General features: G+C 47.0%; 1 protein-coding gene across 1 annotated transcript in view; it reads right to left on the bottom strand.

Moving 5' to 3' along the window:
• Nucleotides 1–14,641, bottom strand: part of LOC137150680 (vomeronasal type-2 receptor 26-like) — a gene marked incomplete at its 5' end in the record, with an annotated part of 32,983 nt that extends 18,342 nt beyond the window's left edge. Inside the window, 3 exon segments of the mRNA XM_067544657.1 lie at nucleotides 1,459–1,750; nucleotides 10,380–10,422; nucleotides 14,363–14,641. Of these exon segments, the coding sequence (XP_067400758.1) occupies nucleotides 1,459–1,750; nucleotides 10,380–10,422; nucleotides 14,363–14,641 (614 nt within the window).
• Between the last annotated feature and the right edge of the window lie 2,057 nt (nucleotides 14,642–16,698).

Genomic DNA, 16,698 nt, shown 5'->3' with positions numbered 1-16,698 from the left:
ATTGGTGATTATGCTAAGCATGGTAAGAAAAGTATTTGAATCTTTGCTTTGCCATCAGTAAGTGTTGTTGTTGTACAATTCGGGATTGCCACCCAACCACTGAACTCAGAATCATAGAATCATAGAAGATAATAGTTGGAAGAGACCTCAAGAGGTCATCTAGTCCAATGGTTCCCAACCTAGGGTGCGGGACCCCCTTGGGGAGCGCCAAAGATTAGAGAGGGTCTGTGAGGCTTCAGTAATATTGTGGTGATTTAGCCCCCTGAGCCCCATGCCGGTCAGGCACAACAGCCTTGAACCCTGCACTGGCCAGAGTGGAGGAGCAGCCTTAAGCCAGCCGGAGCAAAGGATCAGCGCCCACCCCGACCCTGGACCCAAGCCAGCTCGATGCTGGCCAGAGTGAGCAGCCTTGCATTGGTGGGGGCCTGGAGCAACCACGGACAACCCGTCAGCGTCCACCGCCTCCATTACCTTCAATCCATGAGGGCCAGGACGAGGAGAGGCCACATGTGACGTGCTGTGGCAGCTGTGCCAAGGAAGGCTTAGTGTCTTACTCAATTTCTTACTTAATTCTTATTCTTCATTCAAATTCTTACTTAATTGCATGAACTGTACATGTGACTCAGTTTACCCACCCACATTATATTGCTGCCCACTGGGGGTTAATGTCTCCCGTGACTGAGGCACAGGAGTTGTGTCATGTGCCTTTCTAGGTGCAAGCAGCAAAAATGACCGGAGTGCCCTTGGAAGACAACAGAAGATCGAATGACCAGACATTGACTTTAAATCACTGGAAGCCAAAGAAGCCTAAATATATGGACACAGCATGGCTGCATCTAGAGACAAATGGACCACATGTGAGCAGTCTGGTTTTTGAGTTTTGCTGCTGCCCACAGCAAGGGGACCCAGGATCAGAGAGAACCACATATTTAGATGGACTCCAGCAAAGTACGATAAATTGGGGCCATTGCTTTGGCCAACATAATCTCAGACAAGCTTGGCTTTTCCATGCTGACTTAAAGATTCTCCAAGGCTGTGTTCCAGTGGAATATTACACGTTGGCTTTTTAGGACAAGGCTGCCCTAGGTGACTGCAAACATTTCTGGTTGCATTGCTCCCTGAAGGTGGAGATGTCTCCAACAGAAGTCTGAACTCCTTTGGACTTGCTGGAGAGCCACAGAGAGAAACAGGGATGCTAGAACCCAGCTGTAGGGTTTACCTGTGCACAAAGCTATGCGTAGGGCTTGCCAATAATATGGGTACTGCCAAGGACTGTGTAGAATGTGGGGCATTAAACTCCCTTTAGATCCATTACAGATGTGTTTTCCTGTTCCCCAAGAGTGGCTGCATCTCTGTCCCTGATGCCATTCCTCTGAAATTAATAAAGCTACGGCAATGGGGAATTTGGCCCCGTATGACTGAGCTGTAAAACTCCTCTAACACCCCTTCACTCCTTACCTGTGGGATCTTGTAGATGCCTAAGATGGTTGCTATCTGGATGGATGTTTCAAACCTGAGCCCCCCGATGACAGCTGACAACTTGTCCTGTGTGTCGCAGTTGTAATTGGGGACCAGTCCATACCTGGAGGAGAGCAGGGTAAGAGTGGCCTCGTAGGTCTTCCTTGCACTGAAAAAGCTCTCGTAGATGCGGAATCCCAGCGTGATATTGGGTAACAGCTCGGGATCCTGGTTGATCTCATTAATGGCAAACACCAAAGCCAAGACGTGCTCGTAGTTTTTAGGCAGCAGCCTGCAATGAGATTTCCATGGCACATCATGTGTGCACCCTCCAGCCACTGAGAATGTGGCTGTTGGGTGACAGGAGAGACAGAGACCTCTACACCCCAGCTATTTGTTAGCAATGAGAGCTTTGTTCACTGGCAAGGCTGAGTCATCCTTGTGGCCAGTGCATTGCTACAATGTTGCCAAATTTTGAGATGTTATCCTGAGCCTTGCAATATTTGGTGTTTTCCTTAAAGTCCCAGCCACAGGAATCATGTGACTAAGTGATAATCAGACTTTCTTTCTTTCTTTCAGAAGTAAAGACTACATATTTAAAGGCATTTAGATGCCAAGTGGGATTTTCAAAAGCATCCAGGCACGCAGCTTGCATTGGAGGAGACAGGAGCCTAGATGCTTTTGAAAATCCCATGAGCCACCTAAATACCTTTAAAAATTGGGCCCAAAATGTGTAGCCCTCATGGTTGCAGAGAAAAGTTTTCTAACAGGGCCCAAGTGTAAACTAAAGACTCAGCAACCAGAAGACAAATAAAACAATATACTTGCTATCTGATTTCTAGTCCTTACATCTGACGAAGTGGGTTACAGCCCACAAAAGCTTATGCCTGCAGAAATTAAATGTGTTAGTCTTTAAAGTGCTACAGGACAGTCATTGTTTTTGTTGTATACAGACTAACACAGCTACCCCTCTGGAACTCTTCCCCAATCATTGTTTATCTAATGATTTCTCAGCAAATCTCAGGATTTTTTGAGGCCTGACTCATGATATTTGAGTGCTTTGCTTGGCGGTGGCAATAATTCTCCCATTCTCTGCAGGAGAACATTGCACGGATGAATACAGTCAAGGTGCCACCAATTCACAGGTACAATATCATAGCTAGCTTGAGACTGGGAGTATTGCCCTGACTTCAGTGCGAACCAGAGCAGGACCATTCTTCCCACAAAGAGAGGATCTTTTCTTAAAAGTGATTTGGACCTGTCCCCTGCTGGAGGCATTGGCACCCTCACACCCTTTGCCTCGGCAAACCCACTCATGCCTGGGTATTCATTAATGATCTGGAGGTGGGGTGCAAGTCTGCATATGACTTTTAGCTGGCGGGAGTGGTAGATACGCTAGAGGACAGGTATAGAATACAGAGTGACCTAGAGAAATTGGAGGCTTGAACAAAAAGAAATCTGATGAGGTCCAACAAGGACAAGTGAGTCCTGCACTTAAGACAGAAGCCCATGCACTGCTACAGACTGGGCACTGACTGGCTAGGCATCAGTTCTGCAGAAGAGGACATGGGGGTTCCAGTGGACAAAAAGCTGGATATGAGTTAACAGTGTGCCCTTATTGCCAAGAAGGCTAACGGCATATTGGGCTGTATTGCCAGCAAATCAAGGGAAGTGTTTATTCCCCTCCAGTTGGCATTAGTGAGGCCACATTTGGAATACTGTGTCCTGTTTTAGGCCCTCCACTACACATAAGATGTGGAGAAATGGAGGAGAGTCCAGTGGAGGGCAATGAAGATGGTTAGGGGGCTGGAGCACATGTCTAATGAGAAGAGGCTGAGGGAACTGGGAGAAGAGTGAGGGGATTCGATAGCGGCCTTCAACTAACTGAAGGGAGGATGGAGCTAGGCTGTTCTCAATAGTAGTAGATGACAGAACAAGGAGCAATGGTCTCAAGTTGCAGTGGGGAAGGTCTAGGTTTGACATTAGGAAAAACATTTTCCCTCGGAGGGTGGTGAAGCTCTGATATGGATTAACTAGGGAGGTGGCGGAATCTCCATCTTTAGAAGTTTTAAAGCTGCGGCTTAACAAAGCTCTGGCTGGGATGATTTAGTTGGGGTTGGCCCTGCTTTGAGCAGGGGGTTGAACTAGATACCTCCTGAGGTCCCTTCCAACCCTCATCTTCTATGAGTCTATGAGTCTATGTATATGATTTAGTCATCCAGTGGCTTAGAAGTATTGGGAAGTGACACTAACCAATGAGGAGCCAGCAACTAGGTTAGGAAGGCTTGCCGACCTGGGACAGGACAGGACCTCCTCAGACCTAACCCAAGGGCCTTGTTTAAGTGCAGTACCCTTGTGAAGTGCAGTGACTGCAGTACAGTCAAGTTCTGGGGTACATTCAGGATTGTCAAATTCTGGGGTAACATGCTGGCTGTCACAAATTTTTGAGCATGCTCACGAACATCTCGTAGCTTGACCCATCCCTCCCCAGTCACATTGCAAAGGTATTTTTCAGGGAGGCTTAATCACAGAGTTAGCTTTCAGAGCCCATCTAGAACTGCCTGGCATTTCATAGACTCCTCGATGCTCGGGCCAAGAGACCATTATGATCAGCCAGCCTGATCTCCCGCATAGCACAAAATACCGTGATTCTAGCATCAAGCCCATGTATTTGGGTTGATATAGAGCACAGCTTTTAGGAAGATACAACCGATCTTTATTTAAAACTGGAGAATCAACTGGATCCCTTGGCAAATTATTCCAAAGGTTAATTACCCTCACTGTAAAAAAAAAAAGCTCCTTATCTCTAACTTGCATTTATCTAGCTTCAGCTTCCAGCCATTGGATCTTGTTACGCCTTTCTCTGGTGAATTAAGGAGCCTGATAACACCAGGAATCTCCTCTTATAGATAGTGATTAATTTGCCTTTTAACCTTCTCTTGCAGAAATGAAAAAGACAGAGCTTTCCGGGAGGCTTTCTGGATCTCAGATCAGACTTGTAGCTCTTTTTTTAACCCTTTCCAGTTTTTCAACATCCTTTAAAAAATGTGAGAGGTGAACTGGAAAATAATGGTCTCAGTAATACTGCATAAGACGACTCCTCTCTATGTCCATGCTTATACATCCAAAGATTTGTTTGCTCTCTCAGCCACTGCATGGTCATGGTGGATCCTGTTCAGTTAATTATCCACCAGGTCCCCTAATACCCTTTCTGAGCCATTGACTTCCAAAATATAGCCTCCATCCTGTAAGATTTAGATCCACAACTTTTCATTCAGCTGCTGTCCAAGTGAGCCCAGTTTACCATGAGATCCAGATGTCTCTGAGGAGACATTAGTTACTAGTTCACCAGCTGCTGTGTCATCTGCAGACTTTATCAGCAATTCATTTGATATTTTCCTCTAGCTCACGGATAAAGATATTCAAGTATGGGACCCCTTTAGAAATGCCCCTATTTGATGTTGATTTTCCATTTACAATTATTTTTTAGATCTGTCAATTAGGCAGTTTTTTATCCATTTTATAGGGACTATACTGATTTTGGATAATGCATTTTTAAATCAAAATGTTTTGTGGTATTAAGTTGGATGCCCTACATAAGTCCAGGTATATTATACTAATTTTTAAATTCATAACTCGGATAGACCCACAAAACTATGGACTCAATACAGACCCTGGTTTTATGTCTTATTACAGCAACCTGGAACCCACTAATTCTTCTTTGTCCTATGATTGCAGACATGTTAATTGCCCACTGCATTTTGAATAGCTTTTTGCAACTGTGTTAACTTTTGCTGCTTGACCACCTCTGTTTAGCTGTGACACTAATTACCTTGCCCAGCCCTGAGGAAGAGCTTTGTGGAGTTCAGAAGCTTGCCTCTGTTATCAACAGCAGTATGGCCAATAGAAGATTTTGCTTCACCCATGTTCTCTCTTATATTATGCCGACACGGTTACCTATGTCAACAAAATCTATAAACTCATCAAAAATTATATCCAGTTTGTCTGACAAAATCTATTTTCCATAAAACCACCTTGATTGGCACCGTTTATGCTGCCTTAATTTAATCCTTTATCGGTAGCATCCCATACCAGACTTTCCATCATGTTGTTCAGCGTCAGTGCCAGGCTAACAACTTTTAAATATTGGAGCATTTGCTTTGTTTTCCCTGTTCCTCTGGGACTTCTGCTGTATAACAAGATTCATTTAATAAAACTCACTAGCTCAAAAACACCTTCTCCAGTTCTTTTAAAATTATTGGATGCAAGTTACCCACTTCTGAAGCATTAAGAATATTTTAACTTCAATGGTCTCTTTAAAATCCTGCTTAGTTTTTGCCCTGTAAAGAAACAATCTACTCCCACTTACACCCGTTCATATCTGTAATATGGTCCCACATATACCCTAACACTCAGTACATGGGATCTCACCCATTTTGCCTCATTATCCAAAAAAGAAATACTCACATGAAGTACTTAATGTACCAAGGATGGGGAGGTTGCAGGAAGGTCTCCAGGTCGAGCGTAGAAATAACCTGAGATAGGATCCCACCGATAATGTAGTCTCCTTGCTTATAATAGTCTTGGTGAGTCGGAAACGGTTTCCTCATGGAGCACATTGACATTTGGATCTTGCCGATGGCACGGGGCAGCAGCAGCAGCAGCAAGAGGCAAAAAATCATTTTGACACTCAGAAAAGTATTATGGCAAGTTACAGCTAAAATGCTGAGTTCTCACTTACAGTGTCAGCAGCAGCAGCAGCCTCGTTAGAAGCAAAACACAGACTGTAAGCACTGTCCTTGGCTAAATCTGCAGGCTCGCAGATTCCAAACAAGGCTTCAAATCTAAGGGGAAGCAAATAAAGCATCAGCATGAGGCTGTGACAGTGACAGAGCCCTGCCTGACCCCAGCACAGACCTGAACAAAGCATGGCCCAGGGGTGTTTTTATAGCAGCCTTCAGAGACAGGTGCAAGGCATTTCCAGCTCTTGCATTAGACTCTGGTGATTGTGTTATTGATTTTCCGTGTGGCCTCCGGACTCCACCGGGACTTGGCAAGGCAGGGAACCAATCATGCTAATTACGGGGTGGATAATCGCCTCCCCACAGGTCCGTGTCTCTCGGCACACAGCGGCTCAGCTGGAGCAAACATGCTGGTGAGATCTCAGCAATGCCGCTCTCTGTACCTCTGAGGGAACAGATGAGACCAGGCTGACCCGTAGTGAGGAAATGCTCTCAGGAGAGCCGGGGCCCTTTGATTCCTTCTGACAGCAGTGCTTTGTGTCTGCTCAGAGAGGTCAGATTGATCCAGTGCTCTGTCCACCACAGCCTCCCCACATATTATCACTCTCCTGTATTTCCCAGTCACAGCAGGGAGAAAGCCCACAGCCCCCCTTCTCCAGCAGCTCCAGTCTGGCCACTGGGCCTAACAAGCAGTTTCCATCAGCTCATGGGGCTGGGATGTCACAAGGACGGGCCATTCTGGTCCCAATCAGCAGGGAGCAGCAGGACACACACATGCTTAGCCAGCCTGTTACAATATCAGACATTCAACTTTCAAAGAGACACCATCAGATCAAACTGGGTCCCAAATGTAGGAGTTTTCTTAAAAAGGATTTTCCAAACCCATCCCCAATAAAAAATAGCTCCAGAATGTTTGCTTTTCAGTGTTGTGGATGCAGAGACACATTTTCAGGATACTTAGGTCCCTAAAGGGGCAGATATATGCCTAGCAGGATTTTCAAAAGTGCCCAAGTAAAATTAATAGGAGTTAGGCACCTAATCTGCATGGATGGTTTTGAAAATCTCACAAAGCACTTAATACCTTGAAAAATCTGGCCTAGCTGCGTCTTTGGGCATGAAACACCTCTCTAAATGTGGCCTACAGTTTATTTCTTAAGGAACTGGTTTCCCTTGCAGTTCCTGCAACCTGAACATTGAGGCATGCTGCTGATGGGTCAGAACTGGAAAGTAAAGCAGACCATGAACAGAAGTGAAACTGACACATCTGTTTCCTGCACAGCTGTTCAAAATAAATAAATAAATAATGTAAAAAGTTTGAGCCACAAATAGGAAATCTTGAAGTTGTTTCTATTTTGCAGCGTTCAGAAAGAAAAAAGAAAAATTTCATGCAATAGTTGTGTCGAACAGATTCATGATTTTTACTTGAAAATGTGGATTTTCCATTCCTCCATCCTTTTTCTCCTCCTTTTTCCTTGTTTTTATCTTTTGCCTCTGAGTGCCAGAAAATGAATGACTATTTTCAAAGTCATTGGAGCAGGAGGACTGGACTGTTGACTGCTTATCACCCAGGTTTGTGTGCTAACCGCCAGGCGACAGAGTCTGTCGGGCTCTCCTGTTTTCCCCCACCCGCGCCTGGAATTTTGACATTATTTATCCAAAGTGGAACAGTATCAAAAGGAGAGACTGAGGGACCTCCTAGATCAGGATATCCCACAGACCAGTGGTGAGGGAACTCACCTGAGAAGTAGAAAGTCCCTGTTCAAACCCTTTTTCTCTTTCAGAGGGAAGGGGGGGTTGAACTGAGTACCCTAATCAATGGGCTAAAAGTTACAAAGGAGTCCCTCCCCAGCTGCTTGGTTTTTGGTTGGGTCCCAGTCTGGGAGGTGAACTCTGAGCATGAGGACAGGAACACCTGTCTTCCACCACTTCATGCATCCTTCTTAGGAGGGAGGCAACCACGGGAAGGGGCACAGGCAGAAACATGCACCTAGGGAACATCTATTGCAAAAATCTAGATGTCAAGCAAAAATGTAAGTGCCAAATATAAGTTCAGCAGCAGCTGAGTGGCCTTTCTGTGAATCACAGTGGAGCCTGATACTGGGATATAGGGGCTTAAAGTGGCAGTTAGGTGCCTAAATCCCATTGTGTGTCTAGCCCCTGGTGCCTAGTGGGATTTTCAAAAGCATCTAGATGACTAAAACCCATTTCAATGGATGAGTTTTAGGTGAGAAACCCCTCCTGTGGCTGCAGTGAGTATCTACACTGAAGCACCATAGTAGCAGTTTATAGACATAACCTGAAAGAGATGTGCTCATTCCTCATGTATTGTAATGTTGAGTCCACTCTGAAAGCTAACGATCACAGGTGAAATTCCACCACTACTATTTTGGCATAGGTCGACAACTGTTGGGATGCAGCTCATCGCATTGAGTTTTAACACTGAAACCTAATGATCACTGGCTAAATGTCATGACTCGTCATTTCTGCATATGGAAAAGGAATGGGGTGGGGAATGGAACTGAGGGATGGGGAGAGAAAAAAAAGGGAACAAACTGATGGAAGGGGGAAGAAGAGATGGACAATCAGGGGTAAAAGAGGGGAAGGAAGGGAAGGAAGCATGGGTAAGAGGGGGGAAGTAGTTGGGGGAAGGGAAGAACAGAGGAGAGATGGAAGTAGGGGAAAGGAAAGTGGAAAGGGCAGTAATTATGGAAATGCACTTTAAGGACTTCCTGTGAGATCTTGCCTCAGTTTCTCCAGCAGTGCTTTCCCAGCACATCATGGAGCCTGGGGATTTGTAAGGACCAGTGGCATCTGGTGACAAATAACCAAACAAAGAGAACTCCTGACACACTAGTCATGGACCATGCGCAAATCAGCCTGTAGCAGGAGGGTGATGATTGGTTGAGTTACTGCTGATGTCATGGTGGCCACAGTTGTGAGATACCCAGCCCTGTCCGTTCGTCTATTGAATCCTAACAGTCAGCTGCTAATAACTAATGCTTGCTAATAACTTGCTAATAACTTGGCAGAAAAAAGTAGCTGAAAGACCAGCCAAAAGTAAAACACGTCAGTTAATTTTAACATCTAGGTACAGGCCTGTGTGATAGAAAGGTACATAAGAAAGCACAGTTATTAATGCCTAGGTTTATATGATTGCATCTAATGTATGTTCTACAGGAAGCCTTATTCAGATGAAGCCATGCTCCCACTTTTCAGTGGGTTAAAATGTCATGTTAATGGAGTGCTACTGATTTCTGAAATGCACTTTTTAAAAATACAGTCATATAAATAAACAATCACTAGGAAAATGCACTAAACTGCATTAAGGGAACATGAAAACACTCAAAACTCAGGAAAGGGACCGAGCTAAGACTGCATGACAATACTCTTAGGCTGGAAGTTAGGAGAAGGTTTCTAACCAACATAAATACAAGGTTCCAAGGTCAGAAGGGACCATGGGGATGGAAATGTCTGACCTCCTCTGTAACACTGTCTATCAGAAGAGTGAGTTTACGGAACAATCTCCCAATCGGATGGAGCTTGCTAATTTTATGAATGGGGAAGTACAATGGGGTTGCCTGTGATAACAGGGGAAAGACCCTTCCACTCATTTGTCCTATGTTATTTTGTGCAACCTTAGCTCTGCTGTCCTATAGCACTGCCTCCTTTGTCAGTACCCACCACAGCCCCCTATCCTGGTTTGAAAGTGGGAAAGAGAAGCCAATTATTGTTACCCTGCCTCTCTGCTTACTGGTTTTATTGGTAGAGTTTGAAAATTTCCTGGGAGAAATTAGATTTTTCTGGATGGTGCAAATCCTGAGCTTCTGACGTATTATTCAACCTTTTCTCAAGGCAAATTCCCTTTAAAGTCAGTGGGACTTTGTGGATAAAATACTTTCCCCGGGTAGGTTAGCTGGAGTTTGGCTGGGTTAATACTGAGTAAAAGAAGAGTAGTTACTGAGTAGAGAAAGTCAACATTGATGGTGACTTTTCACACTTGATTTTTTAAAAATAAAACTATTGGGCAAATATTGTAAAAAAAAACATGTGACCACCTACATATCATGGCAACTTCAGGGCTTCTGAGAAGGACAGAAGGGGTTTCCCATTTCTGTAGGGACCCCAACTCCCCATGTGATGGTGACCAGTTCTACAGAAGCATTCTACAGTTGTTCTAACCGTGTCTTCACCAGGGTGAGGTCAGCCACCCCGACAGCTGTAGCTATGTCGAAGAAGTATTAGCATTACAGGGCTTATGACACAAAGTTGACTAATTCTAATTCAGTCCACACAAGCAGACCTTAGTCAGTGTCACCACAAAACCTACCGTGCTTCCCTAGCTGAACGAATCCAATTGCTGTCATCTGTAGGGTAAATCCATGGCCACATTTGAACTACATGGTTATTGTTATGGTTATTGAAAACTTCAGTTTCTTCTTCCCAGCCAAACTCCTTTAGGAGGTTAGCCCATTCCTCTTCAGCAACAGCAAAAGACAATGCCACTTAAAATACAAGGTGAGCTATTAGCCAGGGTAGGACTTGACGGTGCAGAGCTGAACAGTTCTTATTTTACCCAGTAGAGAGCCAGTTCAATGTAGCCCTGTAAAATAAGAGCTATTGGTGCTAATCAAAACCAACATGAGCAGCCAGATATGTTGAAGCCAACTCATCAACGACTACATATTACTTGACAGATTTACTTTTAAACATACTCAGGGTCTATCTATCTCTCTATCTATCTGTCTATCTATCTATCTACTGCTAATGGCCCCATCAATGTGGGAAGTGGACTTCAGAGAGCAGGGGCTGAGGAGGGGGTGTATGTCACAGTCATGGACACTAAAAATTTAAAAATATATCATGATTATTGGTAATATTCCTTCTGACTCTGAGTGTCGCTAATTTCACAGGCAAAGCAGGTGGGAATTGGAGCTGATAAAGGGCTTGCTGTGTGTCTGTAACACTGCTAAGTGCAGCAGTGGCAAAGGGATAGTCTGTAACAAGAGCTGTCTTGGTCACTGGTAGCTGATGAGAAAAGAAGCAATGAACAGTTTGTCTATCGTGTGTAAAGTGCTTGACCTTAAGGACGCTGCTGTTTCTACACGTCTGATCACAGCTCTGCAGTGACAGATCCCCAGCGTGAAGCCACGCTGCTCAGTGGCATCTGAAACACATTAATTTCATTGACTCTCGCTTAGGACAAAAATAATTATCAGTTAAAAAGTCCTACTTCATTGTGTGCTCATTACAATAATCTCTGTTAGCAACGTAGCTACTAAAAAGAAATCTCTCCAATTAGCCAGGCAGTGCCTGTGGCTCTCTAGGGATTTACAGGAGGAGTCACAGCTTGTTATAACTTCTCGTGTCTTAATCAGCTCTCCGAGAAACGTTCCGTCCCTCTGAGACCTGGCCACTGTCTGGAGATGTGACAAACTGCTCAAGAAATTAAGGGCCAGCGACAGAAACAAAGTTACTCGTCATTTTAATGGGTCCCATGACAGGCCAATAGAATAGAAATGTTGCTGGGAAATGCAGGTGTCGGTGGCAGTCCCATTGGGGCTGATCAGAAAAGAAAGTCAGAGGCATGGATTAAAGTTAGACAAAAGAAAGGGAGGGTTTGTTCCTATGTCAAGTAGGCCCCTGATGTGTAAAGGGAAAGAGATCAAGCCAGTTGTGCCAGCTGCTGTGAAAGACAATTCTTCGTTCACAAACTCCACCAGCGTCCCCGCGAGCGAGGGAAAGTAATGGGGTGTGCGGAGTGCCATGAAATGGATGTAAACAAACCGGAGATTCCCACCAGGTTAGCCAAGGCAGCAGGGCCCAGCCGTAGTGAGCGAAAGGCTATTCCAGGTTTCTAGGCCTCACTGACAGAGATCAGCCAATGCACCTGGATTGTGACAGGCTTTGCTGTCTGTGCACGAGCCCCAGCTCTGCCGGTGCCCCTCAGTCCTGACCCGCAGCTCCTGCTATCTCTGCCCTGGGGTCCATTCACTGATGTGCCTCTGTCCTAACCTATAAAGCCCCTGCTATTGCTGTCCTCTAACTTCTTCCCAGCTCTACCAATTCCCCTCAGTCGGGAGTTACAACCCCCCTGTGCTGGCTGTCCTGTCCCAAACCCACGACGCTGGCTGTTCCCCTGGATCCTGACCCTCTGCTAGTCACCTGCAGCCCGGCCTCTCTCGCTCCCCTCCCCACACAGAGCTCTCTGGATGCAGCACACAGCCCTGACAGGGCACGAGTCTGCAGGCCTGGCCCAGGGGGGGACAAATGCACACACACACATACACACACACACAGACACAGCAGATCCCATACAGTCCAGCAGGGGCGTCAGCAAAAAACCACAGAAGAAATACACACCCACATTCCTTCCATCAGGGGGCAGCCGTCACACATACACTAAGCAGGTCTTATTCCTTTCTGCAAAGGCCTGCTGTGAAACAAACACACACACACTGATTACACACACACTGATCAAGCCTCAGTGCCTCCAGCGGTCACACATACAAAAACTGAGCAGATCTCCATGTTTCCAGCAGGGGCCAGCAGTGAAACACACACACCCATTACACATACACACATAGCCACACAGTGCTTGGAGGTCCATGGAAGTGCCGTAGACGAGCTCAGCCTGGCATTTTGAAAGGAGATGACAGAAGTGAGATGCCCAAACTCTATTGACATTCGGTAGGATTCAAGTGTCCAATTCCCTTTGGCTCCATTGCAAAGCCCAGCCAGATTATTATTTTAGCCTTACTCACCCAACTTTGAAAATGTTGGCCACAAATCAATCTGTCAGTGAATTAGTATCTATGAAAACCTTCCTGAATCTGTCATTTTGGGCAAAGGGGGTTACAAAATGAATTTACAGTCAGGGGACCCCAGGCTAAAAGAACGTTTTGAACGCCTATTTATCACAGTTTCTCTAACGCCTGGTCGACACATAAAAACCTCACACCCGTGACCAACGCAGCTATGCCGACAAACCTGCAGTGTAGCCGTCTGTTGGCATAGGCTCCATAGGTAGATTTAGGGACAGATGTGTAAAGGTGCTTAGGCACCTAGTGGGATTCTCAAAATTACCCGGGCACCTAACTGTCCTTGACATTAATGGGTTTGAGGTGCCCGGCTGCTCTGGAAATTCCCACAAGGCCCCTAAATACCTTTAAAACCTGGCCTTATATGGACAGAGTGCGTCGCTCAGGCCAGAAATCCTCCCCCAGAGATTCCAGCGCGGGGGTGAAGCTGATCTCGTGTTTCAGGCACTGGGCAGGCATTCAGAAACCTCAGCTCAGACAATGAGCCGCTCACTTTGGTGGGTGATTTCAAACTAAAATTAATGGGAACTGTGTGTCCAAATCCCCTCGTCTTGACCTTCGTTCTTGTGGGCCAGATCCCCGGCTGGTACAAATCACCCTTTCGTCCATTGCAGTGTGCAGGCCACATTCCCAGCTAGTGTAAATCAGCCATAGCTACACTGGAGCCAATGGGCCAAACCCCAGTGGATATCAACTCGGCGTAGCGCCATTAGAGTAAATGATCGAGACTCCCAACTGGTGTAAATCAGCCTCAGCTCCACTAGAGTCAATGAGACAGAACCGCAGCTGGTGTAAATTGGATGGAGCTCCATTGGAGTCCATGGGTCAGATCCCCACCTGGCTACCTATGTGACTGCACCTATTTTGTCTTGTGCCTCAGTTTCTCCAGGTGTCAATTAGGGGAAATGGCACTTTCCTTCCTTCCAGGGGCTTCAGGGGGGGTTGCCTGTATTCTCCACGACGTGTAAGACGGGGGTCCAGTCCGGCCCCGCAGTTGTGGCCCTTCTTCGGAGGAAGGCCACTGCACCTTCCTATAAGGGGAGTGTTAGCTCAGATATGAGTCTGGTGCCCTGGCCCTGAGGTAGGGCGGGCGAGCAAGCAGTCTTTCGAGTCAGGAGGGCAGGGGGACAGTATTGGCTCTCGTGGTGGCAGGGATAAGGGGGAGGGGAGGGGGACGCAGGCCCACCCAAATCCACTGCGTCCCAGCCCAGGGCCCTAGCAGTGGCAAAGGCGTGCCACTAAGTCGGCGGGGCTCCTGCCGCAACACACCAACTGGGGCTTGCCCCTGTCTCAGGCACTGTAATGGCTGCCCCTGTGCTACTTCCTCCCTGTATCCCCAGGTACCTTGTATCTCGGGATCCTCGGGGTCACTGGGATAGACCGCCTGCGGCAGGCTCGCCAGTCCCTCTGCATCCACAGGAAGCAAGGTGGGAAGCTCCTCGGCAAGGGCCAGCTCCTCCAGGTCCCAGGGCTCGGGAGATGTCTCGGCCTCCGGCAGCTCCTCTAGGTCCTGTCCTGTCTCGAGGGATGGCTCCACCTCCGGCAGCTCCTCTAGGTCAGGTCCGGCCGTGGGGGGGACCTCCCAGCCCTCTGGCTCAGGGGGCTCGGTCCAGTCATCAGGGGCTATGGGTTCAGCCCAGTACTGGGGGCCTGAGGGCCTGGCTCAGTCCTGGAGCCTCGTAGGCCTGGGCCAGTCTAAGGGGCCGGCGGGCCCTATCGAACTTTTATGGGTTGGTCGTTGGGGCTGCTCCCGAGGTCTTTGCTCCGGGAGGTGCTCCCTTGGGGCAGCAGCTCGGCCCAGTTCAAGCCTTTGCTGCAGCTGGCAGGGCAGCATGTCTGCCTCCGGCAGCAGCTTCCCTACCTCTGAAGTGTGGGGCCTGCTTCTTATGTTCTCAACCTTGGCTGAGACTCTGCCCCTCGGGTGCTGGATTGGTCAGCCAGCAGGACCTGTCCCTAGCCGGCCTCCCGGTTGCCGGGCAGACTGGGCGGCTGGCCCTTTTTCTGTACATCCCCGCGGTTGTGGCACTTCTTCGGGCCCTGTCTTGGAGGAAGGCCACTGCACCTTCCTACAGACTGCAAGAAAGATAACTATAAAACACTCTGGAGTGTCTAACGGAACAGGCTATATTAGCTTTAAAGCAAAGTTTCTCACCACATGCTTTCAACAGCATTACTGACCAAACTCTTCCGGATAAGATTCTTCCCCCAGAGTACAATGGCTGCTTCTTTTGTCTTCTCCGGTGCAAAGCAGGAGATGGACAGGGAGAGAGAAGAGAGGGGTAACCTGGGGTCTTTGACCCTCCTTTGTTTCAGTTCCTCTTTGAAAAGCATTTCCATCTGAGGGCCAAGAGGTTTCAGGGAGGAAAGAGAGCTCATGATGTGTCTTAGCTAAGATGAAGATCTCTTTACCCCTTTCCATCCCTTTCTTGCCATAGAATGGCCACTTGATAGGGGATGGCCCATCAGCTTTGTTGACACCTGACTGGGGCTTAGCCCTGCCCTTTGCCTTTGAGGAACTGGTTTAGCAACTTCCCAAACTTATCTGGGAAACACACATCAGTCATGATTTCAGCCAATGTGCATAATGTTACTGGATGCATTTTACTGTTCAGCAGGTTATGAGTTTTCAAATAACACCTTACAAGGCATGACTGTATGAAGATAATTACAATAGTGTCTAGTGTGTGAATACAAGGGGATGTTCTGTCACAGGGAGGAGGTTGGTTAAGATGAAGAAATGATGAGCCACTGACGATGGCGTGGGATGTTCCAGGAGCATTTACAATGGAGATCTCTCACAGGCGTTGAGAGGGATTCAAACTAGCAACTCCCTAATTTCCCAAACCCCTGCCAAAACCTCTGTGCTCAAGGGACAGGCCCTTAGGGCCTTGTCCTAGGGAAGAGGTTGTTTAAGGCAGAGAAGCAACGAGCAACAGAGGAAGGCCTGGACATTACAAAGCGGCAGGTAGGGATAGCCACTGGCTGACATAGAGGAAGAAGGTCAGGGCCTTCTTCCCCGGACAGGGTGCGGCACACTGTGCCCCAAAACAGTGCACTTTAAACCCCATATTCATCATTTCTGTATGGTTGTAATAATTCATATGAAGCAGGACACCTCAGATGCCTGGTGAAAGGACATAATCTGCTAAAATCCATTGTGCTGTCAAAATATGCTTGTTGCTAGAATGGATCAAGTGATCAGATTTTACTGTTAGAATCATTAAACCATAGAAGATGAGGGAAGGGACCTCAGGAGGTATCTAGTCCAACCCCCTGCTCAAAGCAGGACCAACCTCAACTAAACCATCCCAGCCAGGGCTTTGTCAAGGTGAACCTTAAAAACCTCTGAGGATGGAGATTCCACCACCTCCCAGGTAACCCATTCCAGTGCTTCACCTCCCTCCTAGGGAAAATGGCTTTTCCTAATATCCAAACTAGACCTCGTCCACTGCAACTTGGGATCATTGCTCTTTCTTTTGTCACTGCCACTACTGAGAACAGCCTAGCTCCATCCTCTCTGGAACCCCCCTTCAGGTAGTTGAAGGCTGCTATCAAATCCGCCCTCACGCTTCTCTTCTGCAGACTCAAAAAGCCCAGTTCCCTCAGCCTCTCCGCATAAGTCATGTGATCCAGCCCCCTAATTATTTTTCTTGCCCTCCACCAAACTCTTCCCAATTTGT

Source organism: Emydura macquarii, unplaced genomic scaffold (genome assembly GCF_026122565.2).
Source record: "Emydura macquarii macquarii isolate MOO-44397 ecotype Brisbane River unplaced genomic scaffold, CSIRO-AGI_Emac_v2 contig_1008, whole genome shotgun sequence".
Taxonomy (NCBI): domain Eukaryota; kingdom Metazoa; phylum Chordata; order Testudines; family Chelidae; genus Emydura; species Emydura macquarii.
Note: the sequence above shows the minus strand (reverse complement) of the source record. Positions and strands in the feature narration are given on the sequence as shown.